We start from the raw sequence: 22878 nt of genomic DNA, 5'->3' as shown, positions 1-22878 counted from the left end.
TTAAGAACAAATGAAATTTTAGCAGCAGTAAGACACAATAATCGTCTTTATTTAAGATTAGATTTTGCACGTCAGTTGTTTTTGAACTGTTTCTCCACCTGCAAGACAACAAGTCAGTAGTGTGCTGTTTTTATTTTTTCTTTAATTATTCAGTTATTTATTTTTGGCCACTCTGGGGCAGCAGAGCAAGCTGTTAACAAACACTGATACGTTATTACCCCATTAAGTTACAATGCCAAGCAAGTTAGGAAACATTTGCTTACCTACACATCTAGATCCTTTCTTAACCAGAAACACTGCTATATGTTGCTACCAGACTCCAATGACAAAGAAACCAATTTTACTTTGCAGAGTGGGGAGTTGTTGGAATACTGTTGCCTCCATTGGTTAGTTAGTTGTTGTTATGCCATGGCACTTTTACTTATTTAAAGGATCTGAATACTTCTTTCATCACTGAATGTCACAGAATATCACAAACAATCTAACCAATCAAGGCAGCAGTCTCCCAGCAGCTCCTGTTTTCAGCAAGGAAAAATTCCTGTTTTTGTTGATAGAGTGCAATGTCTGTGGTTAAGCAAAAAGAGTCTTACTCTTTATTACAAACATCTACCTGTGTAGTCATCCTTTCCCATAATGTTGTCAGACATCTGATAACAATCTGAGTCTGCCAATGAAAAAAACAAGCACTTTAGTGAATGTACTTTGATGTGGCACAAATGCCTAGTTGAATTGCACTGCAGCAGCTGTTTGCGGTTGCCAGGTATATGTTCTTATGTTTTTTGTCCCTATCAATCATTGACACCTAAAAACAGGGGAAAATAAGGCCCAAGTTGTCTGTGTAGGTTCTCAGTCATCCAGGTCATGGTAGTCTTATATGTTAAAGATGAAGGCAACTGGACTTCTGTTTTCTTTAGTTCTGGGAACTGAGGAAGCCTTTCTGATGAGAGGTGAAACATCGTCAAAGAGCCTAAAAAAAGAAGTCCAGTTGCCTTCAACTTTAGAATTTAAGAAGGCCCAAGTTCTAAATTACCAGAGTTATCCTTTAAGGTCATCATCAGGTGTTTAAAAATACTGAGATCTTGACATTCTGTCCTCCACAGAGCCTGTGTCACAAAGGTTTAGAACTTCCAACCATGAAGTGTGAGGCAAAGTATTTGTTGGTTGTTTTACACAGCACTGAGGAAAAAGTGGCTCAACATATAGCAATTTGAACTCATACAGCCACACAGAAGCTATTTAGCTATTTTATCTGATTCCTAATCAGTTCTACATTTCCTTCAAACTTTTCAGAGCCACCTATTGTTTTCTGGACTGGACTCTTAGTAGTTACTGAAGTTGTTTTTTGCTATCACCTTGTTGTGACACTATTGTTGTTAATCAGCTATCCTTGTTTTTCTTTTAGCTGTTTCTCTGTTGGAAACATTTCAGAGGTAAACATTACATAATTACTACATAGTTTGCTCATACAACGCACCTTGGGAAGAAGTCGGGCTCATGTGTACAGCTAAGGGACCAAAGACTCTTTCACACCTCTAATAGGAGAGGTGTCAGGTTGCATAATATTATTGCATCAGGCCATTAACAAACAGTGAAGACCAAACTAAACATACTGTAATTTGTCAGTTATACAATTAAAACTTTTTTAAATGCCTGAATGAAACTGAGCTTGACATTTTCAGAAACTTGTTATTCAGCATTTTCAGCAGATTAAAATGTTTTGGGTGCAAAACAGCCTGAGCTGAATGTTGTTCCATTATACATGCTACAATTTTTCAATTTTAACATCTGAGGCTTCATTTTTAAGTTCTGTCCATCATTTACAGGTTATGAACATTAGACTTACTAGCTCTGAAATTAGAGTGATAATTGACAGTAAACTTCTAGAGTCAATTCAGTCTCCCCCCAGAAGTTGTTAAATACCATTATGTTGTGAAAAAAAAACAAAAAACATATAGGATTCCATATAAAAACACACAGCACCAGTCAGAAGTTTGGACACACCTTCTCATTCAATGATTTTTCCGCTCATTCAATAATTGTATTTTAGATTCTTTTAAGTAGCCATTTTGATGACAGCTTTGTACACTGTCACACATGCAGTCCAAGTCATCCCAAACCTCTCAACTGGGTTTAGGTCAGGTGATTGTGGAGGCCAGATCATGCAGCACTTCATCACTCTCCTTCTTGGTTGAATAGCCCTTACATATCCTGGAGGTGTGTTTGGGGTCATTGTTAAAAAACAAATGATGGTCCCACTAAGCACAAACCAGATGGGATGGCATGTCACTGCAGAATGCTGTGGTAGCCATGCTGGTTAAGTGTGCCTTGAATTTTGAATAAATCACCAACAGTATCACCAGCAAAGTACCTCCAAACCATCACACCTCTTCCTCCATGCTTCACAGTGTGTACATAGACTGCACGTGTCTGCTCACCATTACTGTGTTTCACAAAGACATAGCGAGTGGAACTAAAAATCTCTAAATTTGGACTCATCAGACCAAAGTACAGATTTCCACTGGTCTAATGTACGTCCCTTGTGTTTCTCGGCCCAAGCAATTCTCCTCTTGTTACTCACCAGTAGTGGTTTTTTTCTATTTAACCATGAAGGCCGTATTTACAGTCTCCTCTGAACAGTAGATGTTGAGATATGTCTGCCACTTGAATGCTGTGAAGGATTTGTGTTGGCTCTAATCTGAGGTGCTGTTAATTTGCAGTTTCTGAGGCTGGAAACTCTGATGAACTTATCATCTGCAGCAGAGATAACTCTTGGTCTTCCTTTCCTTGGGTGGTCCTCATCAAAGCCAGTTTCATCATAACATTTGATGGTTTTCGCAACTGCACCTGAGTATACATGCAAAATTTTCTGGTTTGACTGTCCTTCATGTCTTAAAATAATGATGGACTGTGGTTTCTCTTCACTTAGTTGAGTGGTTCTTGCCATAATGTAGATTAGCACAATAATCGAATAGGGCTATTCACTGTATAGAACTGTGTAACCCCACCTCTGCACAACCCAGCTGTCTCAAATAAACTATGAGGGTAAGAAATTAATTCATTGAGAGACAAATTAATTGAGAAAATACCAAGAATGTGCAAAGCTACCATCAAAGCAAAAGGTGGCTAATTTGAAGAATCTAAAATATAAAACATAATCTGGTTTGTTTAACACTTTCTATTACAATTTTCATTTTCAAATCTAATATTCTAATATGTTATTATGTCTATGCACGTTCCAAAAAAGTAGGGTGTGATGTGTTTTAGCATTCAGTAGCATACCTCCCATTAGGTTTTGATAGTATGCATAATTGAGTGATTGATGGGAGGGAATACTAAATCTACTGTATCTATATTAATTCATGAGTATGGGCATGGGTGAAAATTAATTATGTGCAGGCAGTGGGTGAAGTGAATATCACACAAAAAGAAATTTGGAACAGAAAACATAAATGAAAATATATATTATTTGGTTCCTTTTACAAACCAGCTCCTTAGGGAAAAGAGTAACAGGTGGATTTAGTTTTGCCCAGATGAGAGGTTGGGGGGGGGGGGCGCTAAGGGCCTGGAGGGCCTGATCCCTCATCTGAGTGATCTACAATTCTACTTCAATATGGCATGGGCCTTCCATATGACCTGCCAGTCATAAAGGTCAGAAAGCTGAGCTTGATTCATCTAAATGACTTTAGTTGCCACTCTAACAAACTGACTAAGCCTTTTCTTATTGGCCAGATTCAGGTTCCCAAACCACCCTGCAATACAAAAGGACAGAACAGATTCAATAAACCACAAATAAACTGAGGCTTGAAATGGTGGACAGCAAAACAGCAGCAGATAAAATCAATGTGGACAGGTTTCACAGAAATATGAACTGAAACACAAAACATTGCCAAATGGAACACAATCATATGATTTTAGAGTGGAAGCTGCAAGACCTTTTCCCATATAAAACCTGGATGAATCTAGATACTTTTCGAACAGTTACCTGTCTAATTTACAGCTAGCTCCTCCAGAGGAAGGACAGGCCTGGGACTGGGCTGGTATCCACACAATGACCTGAAAATTAAAACAGGAAAAGTGACTCAGAAATGTAATGAAAATGTAGAGTGCTGCCATACTGAAAAAGCTTTAACATACTGGTAAGATACCGTATGCTCCTCCCCTATTGAGATCATCAGTCAGTGCCAAGTGGGCATCTACTTCTACTCTTCTATCAGGATAAACAGAACAAATCTCATCTCTGTAGATTGCCAAAAACCACCAAAAATTGACCAAATTGACAGATTCCTTTCTAAACAGGGTCGGCAGATGTAATGACAGCTGTAATGTTTTCAGTGGTGGAGTTTTTTGCTGTTTGCTGCTGAAGGAATGTAGGGCTTACTGAGCAGAGGCAAAGGGAAAGCAGAGGTCAGAAAGTGAGTACAGGCCTCTGGGATCCTTATGGCAGCAGAGAGGGAGACACCTTTGAACTTTGACAACTTACAAGTGATTGGCTCAAAATAATGAGGGGCTTAGAGAAAGCAAAAAAAATGTTTTGCGACTCAGATGTCATGTTCAGGGAGGTAGTCTTCCAAACTGAACTAAGGTTCAGTCAGTAGGATCTGTGCTGCTGAAAATACACCCCACACTAAGCCATCCCTATGACAAAATATTTAGTGTAATGGAGACATGATGCAAACATCATGCCTCATCCTTTCCTGCCTCACATAGGAAGCAAATTTTGACATCTTTCATAGTAAAAATACTTATCATTTCAACACACAATGAAATTTATCAGACCACTTCAGAACACTGGACATAGATTATGGAGTCCATTGTAATAAGTAAATTTTGAAGTGTTGGAGCTTTAACAATCAAAGTATAAAGTTGCACAGCAGCATCAGGCTCTTCATTTAATGCCACTCCCTTGAATTTAATATGCTAATGAGCTCAGAGTATTTCATTTAATCCTAAAATAATGCTCATCGGCACAACGGACACCTAGCACTACAGATGCACAAACCTGCATTCGTTGGCATGAAAACTTGATACTGCTGTGTATGTTTCTTTTATGCTTAGATGTCCTAATTTAAGGCATGTTATTATAAATGCTGGTACCTTGGAATTAATGATCATTTATGCATGGAACCGAAATTCTTTATAAACAGGGCTGATGTTGCTGAGGACAGACTTTTATGTAATGAATCATCAAATGTGCCTGACATAACTGCAGTCACCACTTCATATTCACTATGTATTTTTGTTGGCTCTTTATCAGTTCTTATAATGTGTGGGAACTTACTTGTAATAATCTCCATCATTTACTTCAAACAGCTCCACACTCCTACAAACTATCTTATTCTCTCTCTGGCTGTGACTGACCTGTTAGTAGGAGTTGTAATTTTGCCTTTTAGCATGATAATCTCTGTAAGTTCATATTGGTGTCTTAAAGATTTATTCTGTAAGGTACGAGGCAGCTTTGATATCTTACTGTGCACTTCTTCTATTTTGAACTTGTGCTTTATTTCTGTAGACAGATATTATGCAGTGTGTCAGCCTCTGAGGTACAAAACTAAAATAAATGTCCGTGTTGTTGTGATCATGATCCTGGTGAGCTGGACTGTTTCTGCTCTACTTGGAATTGGTATCGCAATAGGACCCAATCGAGGACAATATAACAAAAAATGTCCTTTATTTCAAAGTACAAGCTCAACAATTATTGGACCTGTTTTTGGATTTTACCTCCCAGCTTTTATAATGTTCACCATCTACCTAAAGATTTTGACAGTGGCACAGAGACAGGCACGAAGTATCCAGAACACAACAAAGACTGAAGCAACTGTCAGTAAGACGGAGAGAAAGGCCACAAAAACTCTGGCTATTGTTTTGGGGGTTTTTCTCATTTGTTGGACTCCTTATTTTCTTTGCATCACCTTTCTCCCTTTGAGCAATTACACAATACCAGTTACTGTAATTGAGACATTTAAGTGGCTTGGATGGTCAAATTCAATGCTCAATCCATGTGTTTATGCATTCTTTTACAGCTGGTTTCGATCAGCTATCAGAATGATCATTACTGGGAAAATATTTCGAGGTGATTTTTCTAATTCTAAACTGTTGTGACTCATTATTTGACTTGCTGAAATGTTATGAATTAAGTCTGGCACTAAAGAGTAACATTTTTAACATCTCTCGTTTGGGCCTCAAATATTTATGTATGAATTTTCACTATACTGCATCTGTATGTACAACACAGGGTATAGGGACAACCAGCTGAATGATATGTAATGTGTTGTTTTGACTTGCTGCTCTGTTTGTAACTATATGATGTGTGAATGCCTATAAATAAATATCCATATAGTTCACTGTGTATGTCATTTATTGTATTTATTTAGTTATTACCATTCTGCAGATACTACATCTGTATGTTAAATACAGGCATTGAGCTTTACATTTTTGTCCTTATTAACATTATTAACTCATAAGTCTTTGTGTGTACTGAGGAACATCCTGCTGTAACACACAAGCAAGGCTTCAAACCAATTTATATTACTGAAAGGTCAAATGATCTTTCTTAATCATTTTGTTTTGGCTCCATTTGGTAATGGAATTCATAATTTCTATTTATATTGATAAAGCAGGTGTATCTGAAAAATTGAATATATATTGTTAAGAAAATAAATTCCATGTTTCACAACAATATCTAAGTCAAAGTTCTAATTCTGTCTCTGCTTTGACACTTGAAGAGGCTGTGAATACAAGACTAAGGAGAGAAAACATCTGCTTGTGAATGTTAATCTCATAACATTAACATTAACAAATATCATCAACACCTGGCACCCGACACTTGTCACTGTAGTGAAGGGGCCAGGACAACTGGTAATAGCTCACCAAGGGCAGTCGGAGTCATTTCTTTTCAGTTCAAACAGACACACATATCATTTGTCTTGATACAAAGAATATATTTAAGAATTATTCTCTCAATATGTAGGAAAATGTGCTTTAATTCAGCAAATGCTAATAACATCATCTTGAAATGAGGACATATGTGTCCATTTTTCCTTCTTAATATTATTTTTAAACTCAACATTTTACTCCGCTCGCCCACACTACACTCAAAAGTACATTGGCCTGCACTAACCCGCAAAGCATGCTGGGAAGTGTGCCCTCCTAGCACTCCCCAGCAAATACAATACCATATTATGCTTAAATGCAGAAATTCTAAAAGAAGATAAATGAAACAGAACTACTACTCGAAATGTGATCGGCTTGCTTAAAAAAGATATGAATCATAATGCATTTCTTTTCACCTGTTTCTTTTCAAGCTACATATTGAAAAGAAATCAGGTGAAAAGAGTTTGGCAGAGCTAAAACACAAAGGCCATCGGTTATCAAGATTAAAGACCTGTACCATGTGGGGAAATTACAACCATGCATTGTCTGTTTACATGAAGAGAGGAAAAAGATGAAATGCTTGACATTAAAAATTCTGGCTTTGACAAAGCAGTTTTGTATTTGTCAGCATTGATAAAACAGCCTTATAATTATGGTAATTCTAGTTTCAAGTATTAACTTACTCAGAAACAGTATTAAAATCTTACTAACAATCTTAATAAGAAGAATGCAATACATAATAATGGATATGTATGTATGTATGTATGTGTGTATATATATATATATATATATATATATATATATATATATACACACACACACACATATATATCTTATTTGCTGCATTTCTTCAGTTTTTACCAATCTGCAAATATAGCATCTATATGTTTAATATAGATGTTCATTATTAGTTTTTGACCTTTACTTAGGACACAAATTGTCATTTTACTATGCTTGGAGCTATAAGTAAAAAACACATATCCAGTGTTTAGGCCAATATATAATGTGTTGCCCTTATATTTGCACCAATGTGATGGGTTAATGTCTCTAAATAAATGTCCACAGGGAGCCATATACTTTTATACTGTTGTGTATCACATTTACTGTATTTATTCAGTTATTATTATTCTGCAGACATTGCATTTGTATGTTGAATACAGGTGTGCATAATTAACATTTTGTCTCTGTAAACATTATGAGGTCATTAGTCTTGGCTGCACTATGACATTTAATTACTGAATAATGAAATTATCTTTCACAATCATTTTATTTTGGCTCCATTTTGTGATGGAATTGCTAAGGCAGTAGGTAATCACTGTCAAGAAGGATAACTTCTAGATTTAACTGTTTAGCAAGATCTAAACTAAATGTTCTCATTCTGTCTTTGCTTTAACAATATACAGTGACTGAATTCAAGACAAAGGAGAGAAAATATCTGCTTGTCAATGTGAATGTCAAATGTGATTAGACATAATTATAACATTTCAGTAACCATGTCTTTTGGTCTCTTGCCATGACAATTTTCTGATAAAACTGTAGTGGGTTTACATTATATGTTGATATGGGCTATCCAGGAATCTAACTGTCTTTTTTTTTCTGTAATGGGTTGAATGCCAAGTAGGCTACATAATTACCAGGCTAGGGTTTTTAGATTCAAGTATTCCATAGGATGGTGGTCATGTATAAAGTGGGTCAGTGTTGTTCCTCTGAAAGAGCTCAGAGCTTCTACCTCCTCTATCTATAAGGTTGGCTACAATGGGTGATACTGGGGAGCCCATAGTACATCCATGTTTTTGCTTGTAGAAACCCTCATATTTGAAATTGGTGATTGTAAAGCAGAGGTCTAGCAGGGTGCAGATCTGATCTGGTGTGAAATTTTGTTCTGCTGTGTAAGGAGTTGTCTTGCTGCAGACGTTTTTTTTTTCTCCACTGCTTCGGCTGTGGGTATGCAGGTGAAATGACATCAGAAGACACCATAATTTCATCTGGAGTTTCCAGACCTTGTTGGTGAAATGCATGTGTTAGGTGTAGTGTGGTTATTTTGGTGTAACAAGCTGCTGTGTTGAGAACAACGGTGTATCTTCCCTTGTCAGCCGACAGATAACTAATGCTTCAGTCTTTGCTCAGGAATGTAATAGCCTTCCTTTCTTGGATCATGACGTTGGAAGGAAGTACTTTTGCACTGGAGATGGCTGAGAATACCTTTATCCTGATTTGTTCTGTCTCAGACCATGGCAGCTTGTTGGTTCTTATTGCTGATTCTGTGGCTGTGATTAGATCCACTATGGGCAGCTGTTCTGGAGATATTGAGTCCTTTGACTGGAATGTCCATTTGTGATTAGGTAAGGTTCCTGTCGGATAAGTTTTTTACCCACTTTTCTGTAGGTGTAGCATTGTTCTGTATTGGTCCAAGTGATCCAGGTATTCTTGCAGAATCATATGCCCTTGCTTGTAGTGTTTGGAATCTGCAAGTTTGTCGTTCCTTGCCTTTGATGTGTTGTGCCTACTGGGCCTTTTCCATGCAGTTAGAAACTCCCTCCAAAATGTAAGTAGGTAGAGGTGATGTCAGCTTCTGTAGAGTCTAGCTGATATTGTCCTTAAGTGGATCTAAAGTAAAATGGCTCTGCCTTATGCTGTCATTTAGGCTGGGCTGGGTCTGGGCTATTTGTAAGATCTGCCCAGCCCTATGTTTCTTGACCATCAATCTAGGGTGCAAACTCTTGGGGACCAGCCTAGACTAACATCAATACCCTCATCATCCAGGATCTGCTTAAACACTATGGCCACAGGGGGCCAGGCATTGTCTTACACTAGGAAGAACCCAGGACCCACTGAACCAGCATAAGGTCTAACACTCATCCCAGTACCTAACAGTAGTCATGGTACCGTTAACTATGACATGGAGGTCTGCGCGACCCTCCATAAATATGCCTCTCCAGACCATCACTAACCCATCACCAAACGGGTCATACTGGACGATATTACAGGCAGCACAACATTCACCACAGCATCTCCTACCCTTTCCTACCTGTCACATGTGCTCAGTGTGAACCTGCTCTCATCTGTAAATAGAATGGGGCACCAATGGCAGACCTGCCAATTCTGATGTTCTCTGGTGAATGCCAAGTGAGCTTTACAGTGCTGAGCTGTTGGCTGTGCAATCTTATTGGGCTGCAGGTACCACCTCATGCCACCAGCAGTGACAAGGGCACTACCAGGACACAAAATTAGGGAAGAGTCAGTCAGGAAAGAGAGAGCAATTGTCTGTGGCCACCACATGCAAAACCATCCCCTTTTTGGGGGTTGTCTTGCTTTTTATTGCTCTTGCATAATTCTTTTCTCTGACAGTTAATATTTTTCAGACTCATCATCTGTAACAGCTGTAAATCTTGGGTTTGACATATTCACCCCACATTTCATTTCTGCAGTAAAGATGTGGGGAGATGCTGTGAACTGGTTTTCACTTGTCATTAATTTATTTCTCTGTGGCAGCAGAACATAATACAGCTCCATAAATTCCTGCAGATGAACCTGAACTAACCAAGGACTTTTAGGGCTGATTTAAAACTCACTATACATGGACGGACATCATTTGCTAGCTTAGCAACATAATTAGGCTAAATAATCCATGCAACATAACACTCTAAAATATCGTAGTTACACTAATATTTGCTCCACTCAAAAAGAATATTGGTTGTAATGAATGGAGACATAATTATACCAAGAAAAAATACTGCCTTATATTATGAGCAATATGGTATCCTCTCTTTAGCATGGTGATCTGCAGAATAAAAGAATAGCTGCATGAAAGATGTTATTTTTACATTTGAACTTGAATTTAGTTTACAAAAAGGAAAACACTGTAAGAAACTGGGTTTGTGGAAACAATTTACACTAAGAAGAAATAAATAAGAATTCTAAGATCTTAGTTTGTTTTCATTCTTTCTTCATGTATCCTTAGATTAGATTAGTATTGTGAGTGTATTGAAACGTGAGCCCTGTATTGAATAACCAATTGAATCATGAGTTGATTGAATTGTTACACCCCTAATTCATATCCCTGAAGTTTAACTGACTTGGTATTATACTGTGCTGATTAAGTGTCCGCTTAATTTTTTTGAGCAGTGTATAATAATACAACTGCTGTGTGGACTGTATACTAAAAATAAAATCTTGAATTAATCATACACATACACAAGGAATGGTATGACTACTCATCATAGTGACATGTTAAATTTCCCTCCCATCCATCCATCCATCCATCCATCCACCAATCCATCCATTTTCTTGAGCTTATCGGGGGTAATTCTAATAAGTAATGTAATACCCCTCCCTTTGAATTTAATATGCCAATGAGCCCAAAATATTGAATATAATCCTAAAATACTTCTCTACTACTGCTCATCAGCTCAGAGACTCAGGACACTTATCGCTACATAGGCACAAAACCAGGATTCATTGACATGGTATGAAACATACAGAGCACTAAAAATCTTTGTGTTCCTTTTATGCTTATATGTCTTCATTTTAGGCATGTTATTGCATGTTCCTCAGAATTAGCCATTGACCATTTATGCATGGAATCTAAATTCTTTATAAACAGGACTGATGTTGTTGAGGATTGTTGTAATGAAACAGAAAATGTGCCTGGCATAACTGCAGTCACCACTTCATATTTATTATGTATTTGTGTTGGCTCTCTATCAGTTCTTATAATGTGTGGAAACCTACTTGTAATAATCTCCATCATTTACTTCAAACAGCTCCACACTCCTACAAACTATCTTATTCTCTCTCTGGCTGTGGCTGACCTGTTAGTAGGAGTTGTAGTTTTGCCTTTTAGCATGATACTCTCTGTAAGCTCATATTGGCAACTTGAAAATTTACTTTGTAAAGTACGAGGCAGTTTTGATATCTTCCTGTGTGCTTCTTCTATTTTGAACTTGTGCTTTATTTCTGTAGACAGATATTATGCAGTGTGTCAGCCTCTGAGGTACAAAACTAAAATAAATGTCAGAGTTGTTGTGATCATGATCCTGGTGAGCTGGACTGTTTCAATAGGAATTGGTGTCACAATTTTGGGACCAAAGCAAGGACATAACAGGAGGTGTGCTTTATTTCAAAATACTCATTCCACAATTACAGGAGCTGTTTTTGCATTTTACCTCCCTGCTATCATAATGTCCATCATCTACCTAAAGATTTTGATGGTAGCATGGAGGCAGGCACGAAGCATCCAGAACACAACAAAGACTGGAGCAACTGTCAGTAAGACGGAGAGAAAGGCAACTAAAACTCTGGCTATAGTGATGGGGGTTTTTCTCATTTGTTGGACTCCTTTTTTTCTTTGTATCACCATTCACCCATTGCGAAATTACACAATACCAGTTCCAGTAATTGAAACATTTAAGTGGCTTGGATGGTCAAATTCAGTGTTCAATCCATGTGTTTACGCTTTCTTTTACAGCTGGTTTCGGTCTGCTTTTAGAATGATCATTACTGGGAAAATATTTCGAGGTGATTTTTCTAATTCAAAGCTATTTTGATTCACTATTTGAAGAACTGAAATGTCACTGAAGATTAACAGCTCTCCTCTTTATGTCTCTTATGTCTTTATGTATGAAATGTCACCATACTATGCATACAGCATATGTATGTAAAAACACAAACATACACAGTGTAGAGACATCAGTTTGACCAGTATATAATGTATTGACTTGGTGTTGCTCCTCTGTTTGCAAGAGTTTCATGGATTAATGTTTATAAATTAATATCCACAAGGATCCATATACCTCATTGTGTCTCTCATCTACTGTATTGAGCTTTTACCATTCTCTGGACACTGCATCTGTATGTTGAATAATGTTATTTGCATTGTTAGTTTATTACTCTTCATTATTCAAGCTGTACTTAGGAGGGTCCTACCATAACACAGAAACTAAACTAAGGAATTACTGAATAGTAAAATGATCTTATATTACAGTACTTTTCAATCTGTGCTGTGGCCATTTTGTTTTTGATAATAGAATTAGGAAATAGAGGGGTTTGTACCCCTCTACCCCTGTATTTGTAATTATATTCTTAAAGCAGGGATATCTGCACAATGTGGAATAAGACTGTAAATAGCAGTTATACATTGTCAAGGCAAATAACTTCTAGGATTCACTGTACAACAATATATTAATGTGGGACTCTTGGTAAATTTGGCAGTGTGGACGGACACCGCCCATTCTCATTCTCATATTGTGTTTTAACTGTACTATATGCTGATTATTTTGTTGTTGTTATTTTTGTTTCTTTGTGATCTGATATGTGCATTTACGAGAGCAGCTATTATTTTCAGTGGGATAATAAATGGTTACAAGGAGTAAAGCTTACACAGGCACTTCGGGGCAGCTTAGGGGTCCTGTAAGCCCACTGCAGGTCAACGTTAATTAATGAGTGGACCCCCAGATAGCCTGAATGTCGCAATGTTGTTGTGCTGATGTGCTTGTGTTTCTGTGTTTTCAGGTGAGTGAATGAGAATATGTAAAAGTACGTACTATGCATAGAGATGCGTGACGATAAGAGACTATGTTACTGTAAATGTATTTCAGTGTGTGTTTTACAGTGAACGAAGTTTAAATGCTCACCTACAGTAGCCTGGCAAAGGTACCACTGTATATCGTCTGTGTGATTGCCATATCAGTGTGATTTATATATAACGCAAGCATGTATTGTAATAACGTAATAAAGTACTATGTCGCATGTCTCTGCTTGTGACTCTTTTCAGAGAGGAAGGTTGCTAAAAGACCAAAGCATGGCAGTGTGCCTTAATAGACATGTGATGAATGTCAAATCATTATGATGTTTCAGTAAACACATGTTTTGGCGTTGTTAGAGTGAGTTAGATGTACAGCAGAGAATATACAGTCAATTCACGCTTTTAGTTTTGTATTTTGAACACAACCTCTCCTCTTTGCCATGTCTTGCATCGTGCATCATGACAAACATCTTTACATTCATTTATTTATCCTCAAGTCTCATACATCTCCATCCAGGAACCAATCTGTCTTTTTTCTTTTCATTCACTGAATACTAAATAGGCTATATAATTTACATCCCAGGGTTGTGCCATCATTTTTTTCAGTGTTGGATATGGGATAATATGTCATGTATACAGAGTGCTCATTTACTTGTAATTGATAATTTAGTAAACATTATGGAAAAATCCATGGTCCATCTTACACTTTATATGTACTGTATATCCAGAGCACTGACTGGTGCCAGGAAGCTCTTGAAACTAATGTTTATTATTATTTTCCACAAAAATTAGTTGTATGTTTGAGGAACTAAAGCTGCTTGAAATGTGAAACCTTGCATATGAATCACAACTAGTGAATTTTTTCATCTTTTATGGGTGTTGCACATGGGAAGGGCAAAATGGCTCAATAGTGCCCCTTACAAAATCTCAACAAAGGAGCCCTAATGATATGCTTTTCACCTACATGTATGAAAGTCAGTAGCCACATGTAACATCCCAAGACCCACTGTTACAACCCCAGTTGGCTGGGGGAAGGGGAATCAACATAAAACACAAACCAAAATACAACAGTGAGATAACCAAATGGCCTATAGTGGGCGCTACTTAACTCAAAGCAACAAGTGAAGCTAAAGAACAGACTACAGCTAAATTTAGCCAAACTACCACAATGCTACTGGTCATATTCAACTTTCTGATGAAGGCAAAGATGAAAGGTTCAAGGGATCACATGAGGAGGGGAGAACATTTTGTGCTTTTACTACTACATTAATGGGGAAAATAGCAGTTAGTAGTCCGCTGGTCCCTTACGGCAACAGAACTGTGAGGTAACAGTTTTATTTACAAGGCGAGGACACAGTAACAGCATGTTTTGATATTATTCATGGAAGTTCATGTGCTTGGTCTGCACTGTGGTACGGTGATTAGCACTATTGCCTCACAGCAAGAAGGTTCTGGGTTTGAGCCTCGGTTTGGGCCCTGGGCTTTTCTGTGTGGAGCTTGCATGTTCTCCAGCTTCCTCCCACAGTCTAAACACATACAGGTTAACTGGTGACTCTAAGTTGCCTGTAGGTGTGAATTAGAGTGTGAATGGTTGTTTGTCTCTATGTGTTGGCCCTGTGATGGACTGGCGATCTGTACAGGGTGCACCCCGCCTGTCATCCAGTGACAGCTGGGATAGGCTCCTGCACCCCCAGTGACTCTCAGTTCAGTTCAAGAAGTCCTCTCCTCCACGCAACGACAGTGCAGCTAGTCAAACTCATGGTTAAGTTAAAGAAATCCTCTGCTCCGCACCAACAAGGTGCAACCAGGGAAGCTCACAGTTAAACTGGAGAAATCCTTGGCGAAAGTCAACAAAAAACCCAACATGTTGTCCTCTAACTTTGCACTAACACACATGCACTAACACTCGCCCCAGTAAACTCCCACTTAATGAGGAAATGTGCATTAACCCTCTGAGATCTAGGCCACTTTTGTCAATGTACTTGTGCCTCAGACCTCTTACTATTTAAAGAACTGTATAAATCCAATACTGTAAGATACAAGCAAGTAACTGATATCATTTTTTTCAGCACAACCTGGGCTATTTGAATATAGTTCTAAGACCATAAACCGAAAAGAAAAAATAAAACAAAACAAAAATGTATTAAATTGTATTCATTTTTCAACAGAAGAAAACTATGTGCAAGTGTTTGGAGTCTAAATTCATGTAGCCCAAGGTCTCAAGTAAAAATGAAGTCTCTACTGCATACATAGGCAGAAATATTTACATTTATGTCTGTTAGTCCACTTGTTTTTTTTTTCACTTGGGCCACTCTGTTCCATTGTTTCTGACCAGGATCAGGCAGAGAGCTACATCATGCACACACTGCACTCCCGGGGCACAAAACTGTTCAAAATATAGTCCCCTTTGTCTCCAAAGCCTCTATATTCAAAATCTCGAAAAACTCCGTCGTTCGTTTTTGCAGGCAGTGCCGCACATTGGCGGCCGTATCCTTTGTAAGCAACTGATCAGCTGCTTTCAGATTACTATCTTGGCACATTATTTTACCTCTGAAGTGTAAATTCATGCTAAATTAGATCTCTAAATGCTAATGACATAGCATAAGCATAGTAAGTAATGTCTGTAAATCGGGGATCCGCCATGTACCCATTGATTGTTTACACAGTCAATATGGCTGCCATGAATTTCATTAATCAGAAGACAGTAAACATTATTTTGATGATAAATTATGCATAAATAAAGACACAAAACACAGATTTATCGAATATATGTATTTATGTAGTATTTACTAATATGTATTTTTGTTTGCTCTTCATCAGTTCTTATAATATGTGGAAACCTTCTTGCAATAATCTCCATCATTTACTTCAAACAGCTCCACACTCCTACAAACTACCTCATCCTCTCTCTGGCTGTGACTGACCTGTTAGTAGGAGTTGTAGTTTTGCCTCAAAACTATAACTCCATACCACACTCGAGCAATTACAGAACACCACTTCCATTAATTAGAACATTTAAGTGGCTTGGATGGTCAAATTCACTTCTCAATCCATGTGTTTATGCTTTGTTTTACAGCTGGTTTCGGTCAGCTTTTAGAATGATCATTACTGGAAAGATAATTCAAAGTGATGTTTCTAATTCTAAGTTGCTGTGACTCATTATTTGAATAGCTGACGTGTCACTAAAGACTAAAATCTGACATTTTAAACACACAAATATTTTAACTTAGTGTGGCTCCTCTGCTCAAAATGTCACTGTACTATACACGCAGCATCTGCATTTACAAACACGTACACACACAAACAGTGTATAGACAACATATTGAACAGTATATAACATGTTGACTTGCTCCTCTGTTTGTAGCAATTTCATTAATGTCTACAAATATATATCAACAGGGATCCATATACTTCATTGCATATCTCCTTTACCGTATTTATTCAGACTGCAGACAATGCATCTGTATGATGAATACAGGCATACATCTTTAAATTAACTAAAGTCTTTCAACTTTACTGAAGGTCCTACCCAGCAAGTCTTCAAACTGACTGATAAGGATTTTTTTTCATGATAAAATGACATTTTCTTTTTTTAATCAGTGCCTGGATTATTTTCTTTTGGGTGCATTTGGATACAAAATGGAGATAAAAAGGGGTTTATTACCTTGAATATAACCTTGTAACAGTTGAAGCTTCTGGCACCATGATGCCAGTGCCCCCATCACCTTGTTCCTCCAACCACAGCAGCTTAGAATAGCTAGAGCTGATGGCACTGGGATGCCAGCTTCCCTCAACACCCATCACAACAGCACGTTCCTTTTTTTATTATTTTGGTTGCTGGTAATAAATATTTTTGAAATTACACTCATAATCTAGGTTTGGTCACCCCCTGAATTAAAAGAAGCTGTTTAAACCTTTTGAAGTATTAATGTTATTGTTTGACTGGTCACATAATTAAATATTAAATTAAATAATTTAGAAGAGGAAGCTTAAAATGCTAAAACTGTATCAACTATGGATGTTAAGCACACATATGCACATACACAAGGAGTAGTATGATTACTCATCACACTGACATAATGATGATGACATAATGATGATATGCTAATGAGCCCAGAAGATTAAATCTCATCCTACAATACTGCTCATCTGCACAGAGACTAAGGACACCTATTACTGCAGATGTACACACCAGGACTGAATGGTATGATGTGAAACATTCAGAGCATTACAGAAAATTATGTGCTTGTTTATGTCTCTTTTATGCTTATGTCTTTATTTTGTAAATGCAGGTATCTCAGAATCAATGATCATTTATGCATGGAGCCTAAATTCTTTATAAATGTGACTGATGTTGTTGAGGACAAACTTTATAATGAAACAGCAAATGTGCCTGACATAACTGCAGTCACCACTTCATATTTATTTTGTGTTTTTGTTGGTTCTCTATCAGTTCTTATAATGTGTGGAAACCTTCTTGTAATAATCTCCATCATTTACTTCAAACAGCTCCACACTCCTACAAACTATCTTATTCTCTCTCTGGCTGTGACTGACCTGTTAGTAGGAGTTGTAGTTTTGCCTTTTAGTCTGATAATATCTGTAGGCTCATACTGGTGGCTTAAAGATGTACTCTGTAAGGTACGAGGTAGCCTTGATTTGTTACTGTGCACTTCTTCTATTTTGAACTTGTGCTTTATTTCTGTAGACAGATATTATGCAGTGTGTCAGCCTCTGAGGTACAGAATTAAAATAAATGTCCGTGTTGTCGTGATCATGATCCTGGTGAGCTGGACTGTTTCTGCTCTACTTGGAACTGGTGTCACAATTATGGGACTGAGGCAAGGACAATATAACAGGAGCTGTGCTTCATTTCAAAATACAAGTTCATCAATTATTGGAGTTGTATTTGGATTTTACCTCCCTGCTCTCATAATGTTCACTATCTACCTAAAGATTTTGATGGTAGCATGGAGGCAGGCACGAAGCATCCAGAGCACAACAAAGACTGGAGCAACTGTCAGTAAGATGGAAAGAAAGGCAACTAAAACTCTGGCTATAGTGATGGGGGTTTTTCTCATTTGTTGGACTCCTTTTTTTCTTTGTATGACTTTTCACCCTTTGAGCAATTACACAATACCGACTTCTCTAATTAAAACATTTAAGTGGCTTGGATGGTCAAATTCAATGCTCAATCCATGTGTTTACGCTTTCTTTTACAGCTGGTTTCGGTCTGCTTTTAGAATGATCATTACTGCGAAAATATTTCAGGGTGATTTTTCTAACTCTAAGCTGTTGTGACTCATTATTTGAATAGCTGACATGTCACTATTGAAGTGTGGCACTAAAGATCAAAATCTCTAACATATCTCCTCTTCATCTCATACAAATTTTCATTCTGTATAATGTGTTGACTTGGTGTTGTTCCTCTGTTTGCAACAATATGATGAACTTATTTCTATGAATAAATATCCATAAGAATCCATATATCTCATTGTGTATCTCATTGACTATATTTATTCAGTTCTCGCCATTCTGCAGACACTGCATCCATATATTGAATAGAAGAGTACATCTTTAAATATTTGTGTCTGTCTAAGTGTTATGAGTTCATTAGTCTTTGAGCCTGATTGAGGAAGGTGCTGCTGTAACACACAAACAAGCCTTCAAATGGACATAAAGGGAATTATTTGCTTGATTTGGTAATGGAATAACTAAAAAGGGAGTTTATCTGTTTGAATGATATTCATAAATCAGGGATATCTGCAAAATTGTCAAGAAGGATAACTTCACTGTTCAACAAGATCTAAAGTAAAAGTTCTCTTTCTCGCTCTGCTTTGACACTTTAGAAGAGGCTGTGAACACAAGCTTAAGGAGAGAAAATATTTGCTTGTGAGTGTGCATCTCAGATATGATCTGGCAGAATTGTCATCTGGCATAATTATCACATTTCAGTGACCATATACAGATAAAATTTTCATTCTGTGCTTTGACACTTTAGAGGAGATGTGAGTACAAAGCTAAAGGAGAGAGAATATCTGCTTTTAAATGTGGAACTCAAATGTGATCTGACAAAATTTCATTTTTCATTAACCATATGTTTTGGCCTCCTGTCTTTGTCATGTCTTCATCATGACAGACATCTTTAAAGTCATTCAAGCAATACATATTACAGGTGATGTGGGTTTGGGTGAGTGCCTGCATTTACTCTTCTATTCCTTTGAGGAGCAGGTATCGGAGGCCAGAGTCTTCACTCAGGATCTGTTTTAGATCTGGAGTCAAGCTCAACATGCTCTGCATCTTCCTGATCAAGCACAAGCACCTTGTCTTCTTTCAGTTCAGACCTAGAGCTTACTGATTCATTCTCACAGTCCTGCACAGGTGAAATCTCAGTGGCTAGATTTTGGGATTAAACCAAAGGAAACCTCAACTTTAACTCCCTCCTCTGATTTCTCATCCAGCCTCCCTGACTCTGTTTCTGTTTCCAGGACCACATCAGTCTCACATACTGGCTGATGTTGTTGAGGACAAACTTATATGCAATAATGGGTACCTGTCAGTCATTCCCATTATACCTGATGGCGGACGTCACTGCATAACAGTGGAGTCCAATGATTTTGATTTAATTATGCCACAAAAACACTAGCCACAGTTTATCACTGCGACTTATTCTATTCTTATATCCTACATTTATATTAAGCATATAAGGGATAAAGACAGGTAATTTTAATTCTCCTCAGATGAGACTGAACATTCAGCTTTGAGGCCCCCTAGTGGCTAGTAGGGCCCTATGCATTTGCATAGTCCGCATATAGCAAAGCAACAGCTCTGCATCCATCAATCCATCCTTCCATTCTCTTCTGTTTAATATGCTAATGAGCCAAGAGTATTGAATATAATCCTAAAGTACTTCACATCAGCACAGAGACTCAGGACATTCATCACTACAGAGGCACAAACCAGGATTCATTGGCATGGTATGAAACATACAGAGCACTAAAAAAATCTTTATACTGCTTTGAATATTTGTGTCCATTTTATGCTTATATGTCTAAATTCTTTATGAACAGGGCTGATGTTGTTGAGGATAAACCTAAATGTAATGAATCATCAAATGTGCCTGACATAACTGCAGTCACCACTTCATATTTATTATGTATTTGTGTTGGCTCTCTATCAGTTCTTATAATGTGTGGAAATCTTCTTGTAATAATCTCCATCATTTACTTTAAACAGCTCCACACTCCTACAAACTATCTTATTCTCTCTCTGGCTGTGGCTGACCTGTTAGTAGGAGTTGTAGTTTTGCCTTTTAGCGTGATACTCTCTGTAGGTTCATATGGGTGTCTTGAAGATTATCTCTGTAAGGTACGAGGCAGTTTTGATTTGTTATTGTGCACTTCTTCTATTTTGAACTTGTGCTTTATTTCTGTAGACAGATATTATGCAGTGTGTCAGCCTCTGAGGTACAGAATTAAAATAAATGTCAGAGTTGTTGTGATCATGATCCTGGTGAGCTGGACTATTTCTGCTGTAACTGGAATCGGTGTCACAGTCGTGGGACTGAACCAAGAACAATATATCAGCGGGTGTGCTTTAATTCAGACTACACGTTTCCTTGAAACTACAACAACTACAGGAGTTGTATTTGTTTTTTACCTCCCTGCTATCATAATGTCCACCATCTACCTAAAGATTTTGATGGTAGCACGGAGACAGGCACACAGCATCCAGAACACAACAAAGACTGAAGCAACTGTCAGTAAGACGGAGAGAAAGGCAACTAAAACTCTGGCTATTGTGATGGGGGTTTTTTTCATGTGTTGGACTCCTTTTTTTCTTTGCATCACCTTTCTGCCTTTGAGCAATTATACGATACCGGTTCCTGTAATTGAAACATTTAAGTGGCTTGGATGGTCAAATTCAATGCTCAATCCATGTGTTTACGCTTTCTTTTACAGCTGGTTTCGGTCTGCTTTTAGAATGATCATTACTGCGAAAATATTCCAAGGTGATTTTTCTAACTCTAAGCTGTTTTGACTCATTTGAAGAGCTCACATACTACTAAAGATTAACACAGTTAATATTTATATACAATTTTTCTTTGTAGTATGCATACAGTATCTTTGTGTACAACACAGTATACAGACAACCCCTGACGAGTACATAATGTGTTTTGGTGTTGCTCCTCTGTTTGCAAAAAAATCATGGATTAATGCATATAAGTTAATAACCACAAGGATCCATATATCTCATTTACTGTATTTATTCAGCTATTATCATTCTGCAGACACTGCATCTGTATGGTGAATACAGGTGTACATCTTTTTTTTTGTCTTTGTAAACATTATTAATATATCAGCTTTATGTTAGAAGGTTCTGCCCTAACACACAAGCGAGGCTTCAAACTGACTTTTAAAGAATTATTGAACGGTCTTTTGCTCATAATACTTAATATTATAATACTAAATAAGTTCTTTGATCATTTTGTTTAAAGTAAATGTAAAAATTCTTTGTTTTGACAATTTTGCAAGAACGCTGAATACAAGAAAACAAAATGTCTCCTTTTCTGCCCCAGAATGTTAAATTGTGTTCACTTTAGCCACACCTTTAACAAATTTTTTGTTGTTGATTACTTATATTGTCATTCATTCATCCATTATCTATACTGCTTATCCGTGAAGGGTCGCAGGGGGGCTGGAGCCTATCCCAGCTGACATTGGGCAAGAGGCAGGGTACACCCTGTATGGCTCACCAGTTCATCGCAGGGCTAACACATATAGACAAACAACCAATCACATCACACCTAAGGCAATTTAGAGTCACCAATTAATCTAACGTGCATGTCTTGGAGGTGGGGAAGCAGAGTACCCAGAGAGAACCAACCCAGGCACAGGGAGAACATGCAAACTGGGGTTCAAACCCAGAACCTTCTCACTGTGAGGCGTACCACTGTGCCGCCCCACTTATATTGTAATTGCGACAGGAAGTTTGAATCATCATGTCCAGCACTCCTCACTAGTTCATGTTTTCTGCAACAGTTTATAGGCTTTGCTAACTTTTATAGATACTTCATCATAAACTTCAGTTGTTAATACTCCCCTTCATGCTCTGACCTAATGTCAAGTTCCAGTGGTCTCCCCAGGCAGAGCTGTCTTTCCAGAAACTTAAGACCAGTTTCACCTGTACCTAGCCTCACTCTTCTGGACCCCTGTCTCTAGTTTCTTGTAGAGGTGAATGCTTTGGATGCTGGCAATGGAGCTGTTTTGTCACAATGCCGTCCAGGGACAAGAAGCTCCATCCATATGCATTTTCTCTTGGAAACAGTCGGAGGAGAAAAACTATGACGTGGGTGATGGAGAACTCCTGGTGGTCAAAGTAGCACTTGAGGAGTGGTGTTACTGGCTGAAGGGGGTGGAGCATCTTTTCCTGGACTGGACTAATCATGAAAATCTGTAAAACTCTAGGCAAGCAAGGGTCAACAC

General features: G+C 37.8%; 4 protein-coding genes across 4 annotated transcripts; all 4 read left to right on the top strand.

Annotated features, from left to right (window-relative positions):
• Positions 1-3371: 3371 nt before the first annotated feature.
• Positions 3372-6099, top strand: LOC108901801 (trace amine-associated receptor 1-like). Its single transcript, XM_051068495.1, has 3 exons — positions 3372-3375; positions 5255-5437; positions 5510-6099. The coding sequence occupies exons 1-3, from the start codon at positions 3372-3374 to the stop codon at positions 6097-6099; spliced, it is 777 nt and encodes a 258-aa protein (XP_050924452.1).
• A 3855-nt stretch (positions 6100-9954) lies between these two features.
• Positions 9955-13388, top strand: LOC108901799 (trace amine-associated receptor 1-like). Its single transcript, XM_051068494.1, has 4 exons — positions 9955-9985; positions 11578-11760; positions 11833-12387; positions 13381-13388. The coding sequence occupies exons 1-4, from the start codon at positions 9955-9957 to the stop codon at positions 13386-13388; spliced, it is 777 nt and encodes a 258-aa protein (XP_050924451.1).
• A 4187-nt stretch (positions 13389-17575) lies between these two features.
• LOC108901798 (trace amine-associated receptor 1-like) lies at positions 17576-18694 on the top strand. The gene is made up of 3 exons (XM_051068493.1): positions 17576-17597; positions 17847-18029; positions 18102-18694. Exons 1-3 carry the CDS (start codon positions 17576-17578, stop codon positions 18692-18694), a joined length of 798 nt encoding a protein of 265 aa, XP_050924450.1.
• Positions 18695-19938: 1244 nt separating this feature from the next.
• On the top strand, positions 19939-21433 carry LOC108901797 (trace amine-associated receptor 1-like). The gene is made up of 3 exons (XM_051068491.1): positions 19939-19942; positions 20574-20756; positions 20829-21433. Exons 1-3 carry the CDS (start codon positions 19939-19941, stop codon positions 21431-21433), a joined length of 792 nt encoding a protein of 263 aa, XP_050924448.1.
• The last annotated feature ends 1445 nt before the right edge of the window (positions 21434-22878 follow it).

The sequence above is a fragment of the Lates calcarifer genome, unplaced genomic scaffold (assembly GCF_001640805.2).
Source record: "Lates calcarifer isolate ASB-BC8 unplaced genomic scaffold, TLL_Latcal_v3 _unitig_4671_quiver_767, whole genome shotgun sequence".
Lineage (NCBI taxonomy): Eukaryota > Metazoa > Chordata > Actinopteri > Centropomidae > Lates > Lates calcarifer.
This window is presented reverse-complemented; position numbering and strand designations above follow the sequence as displayed.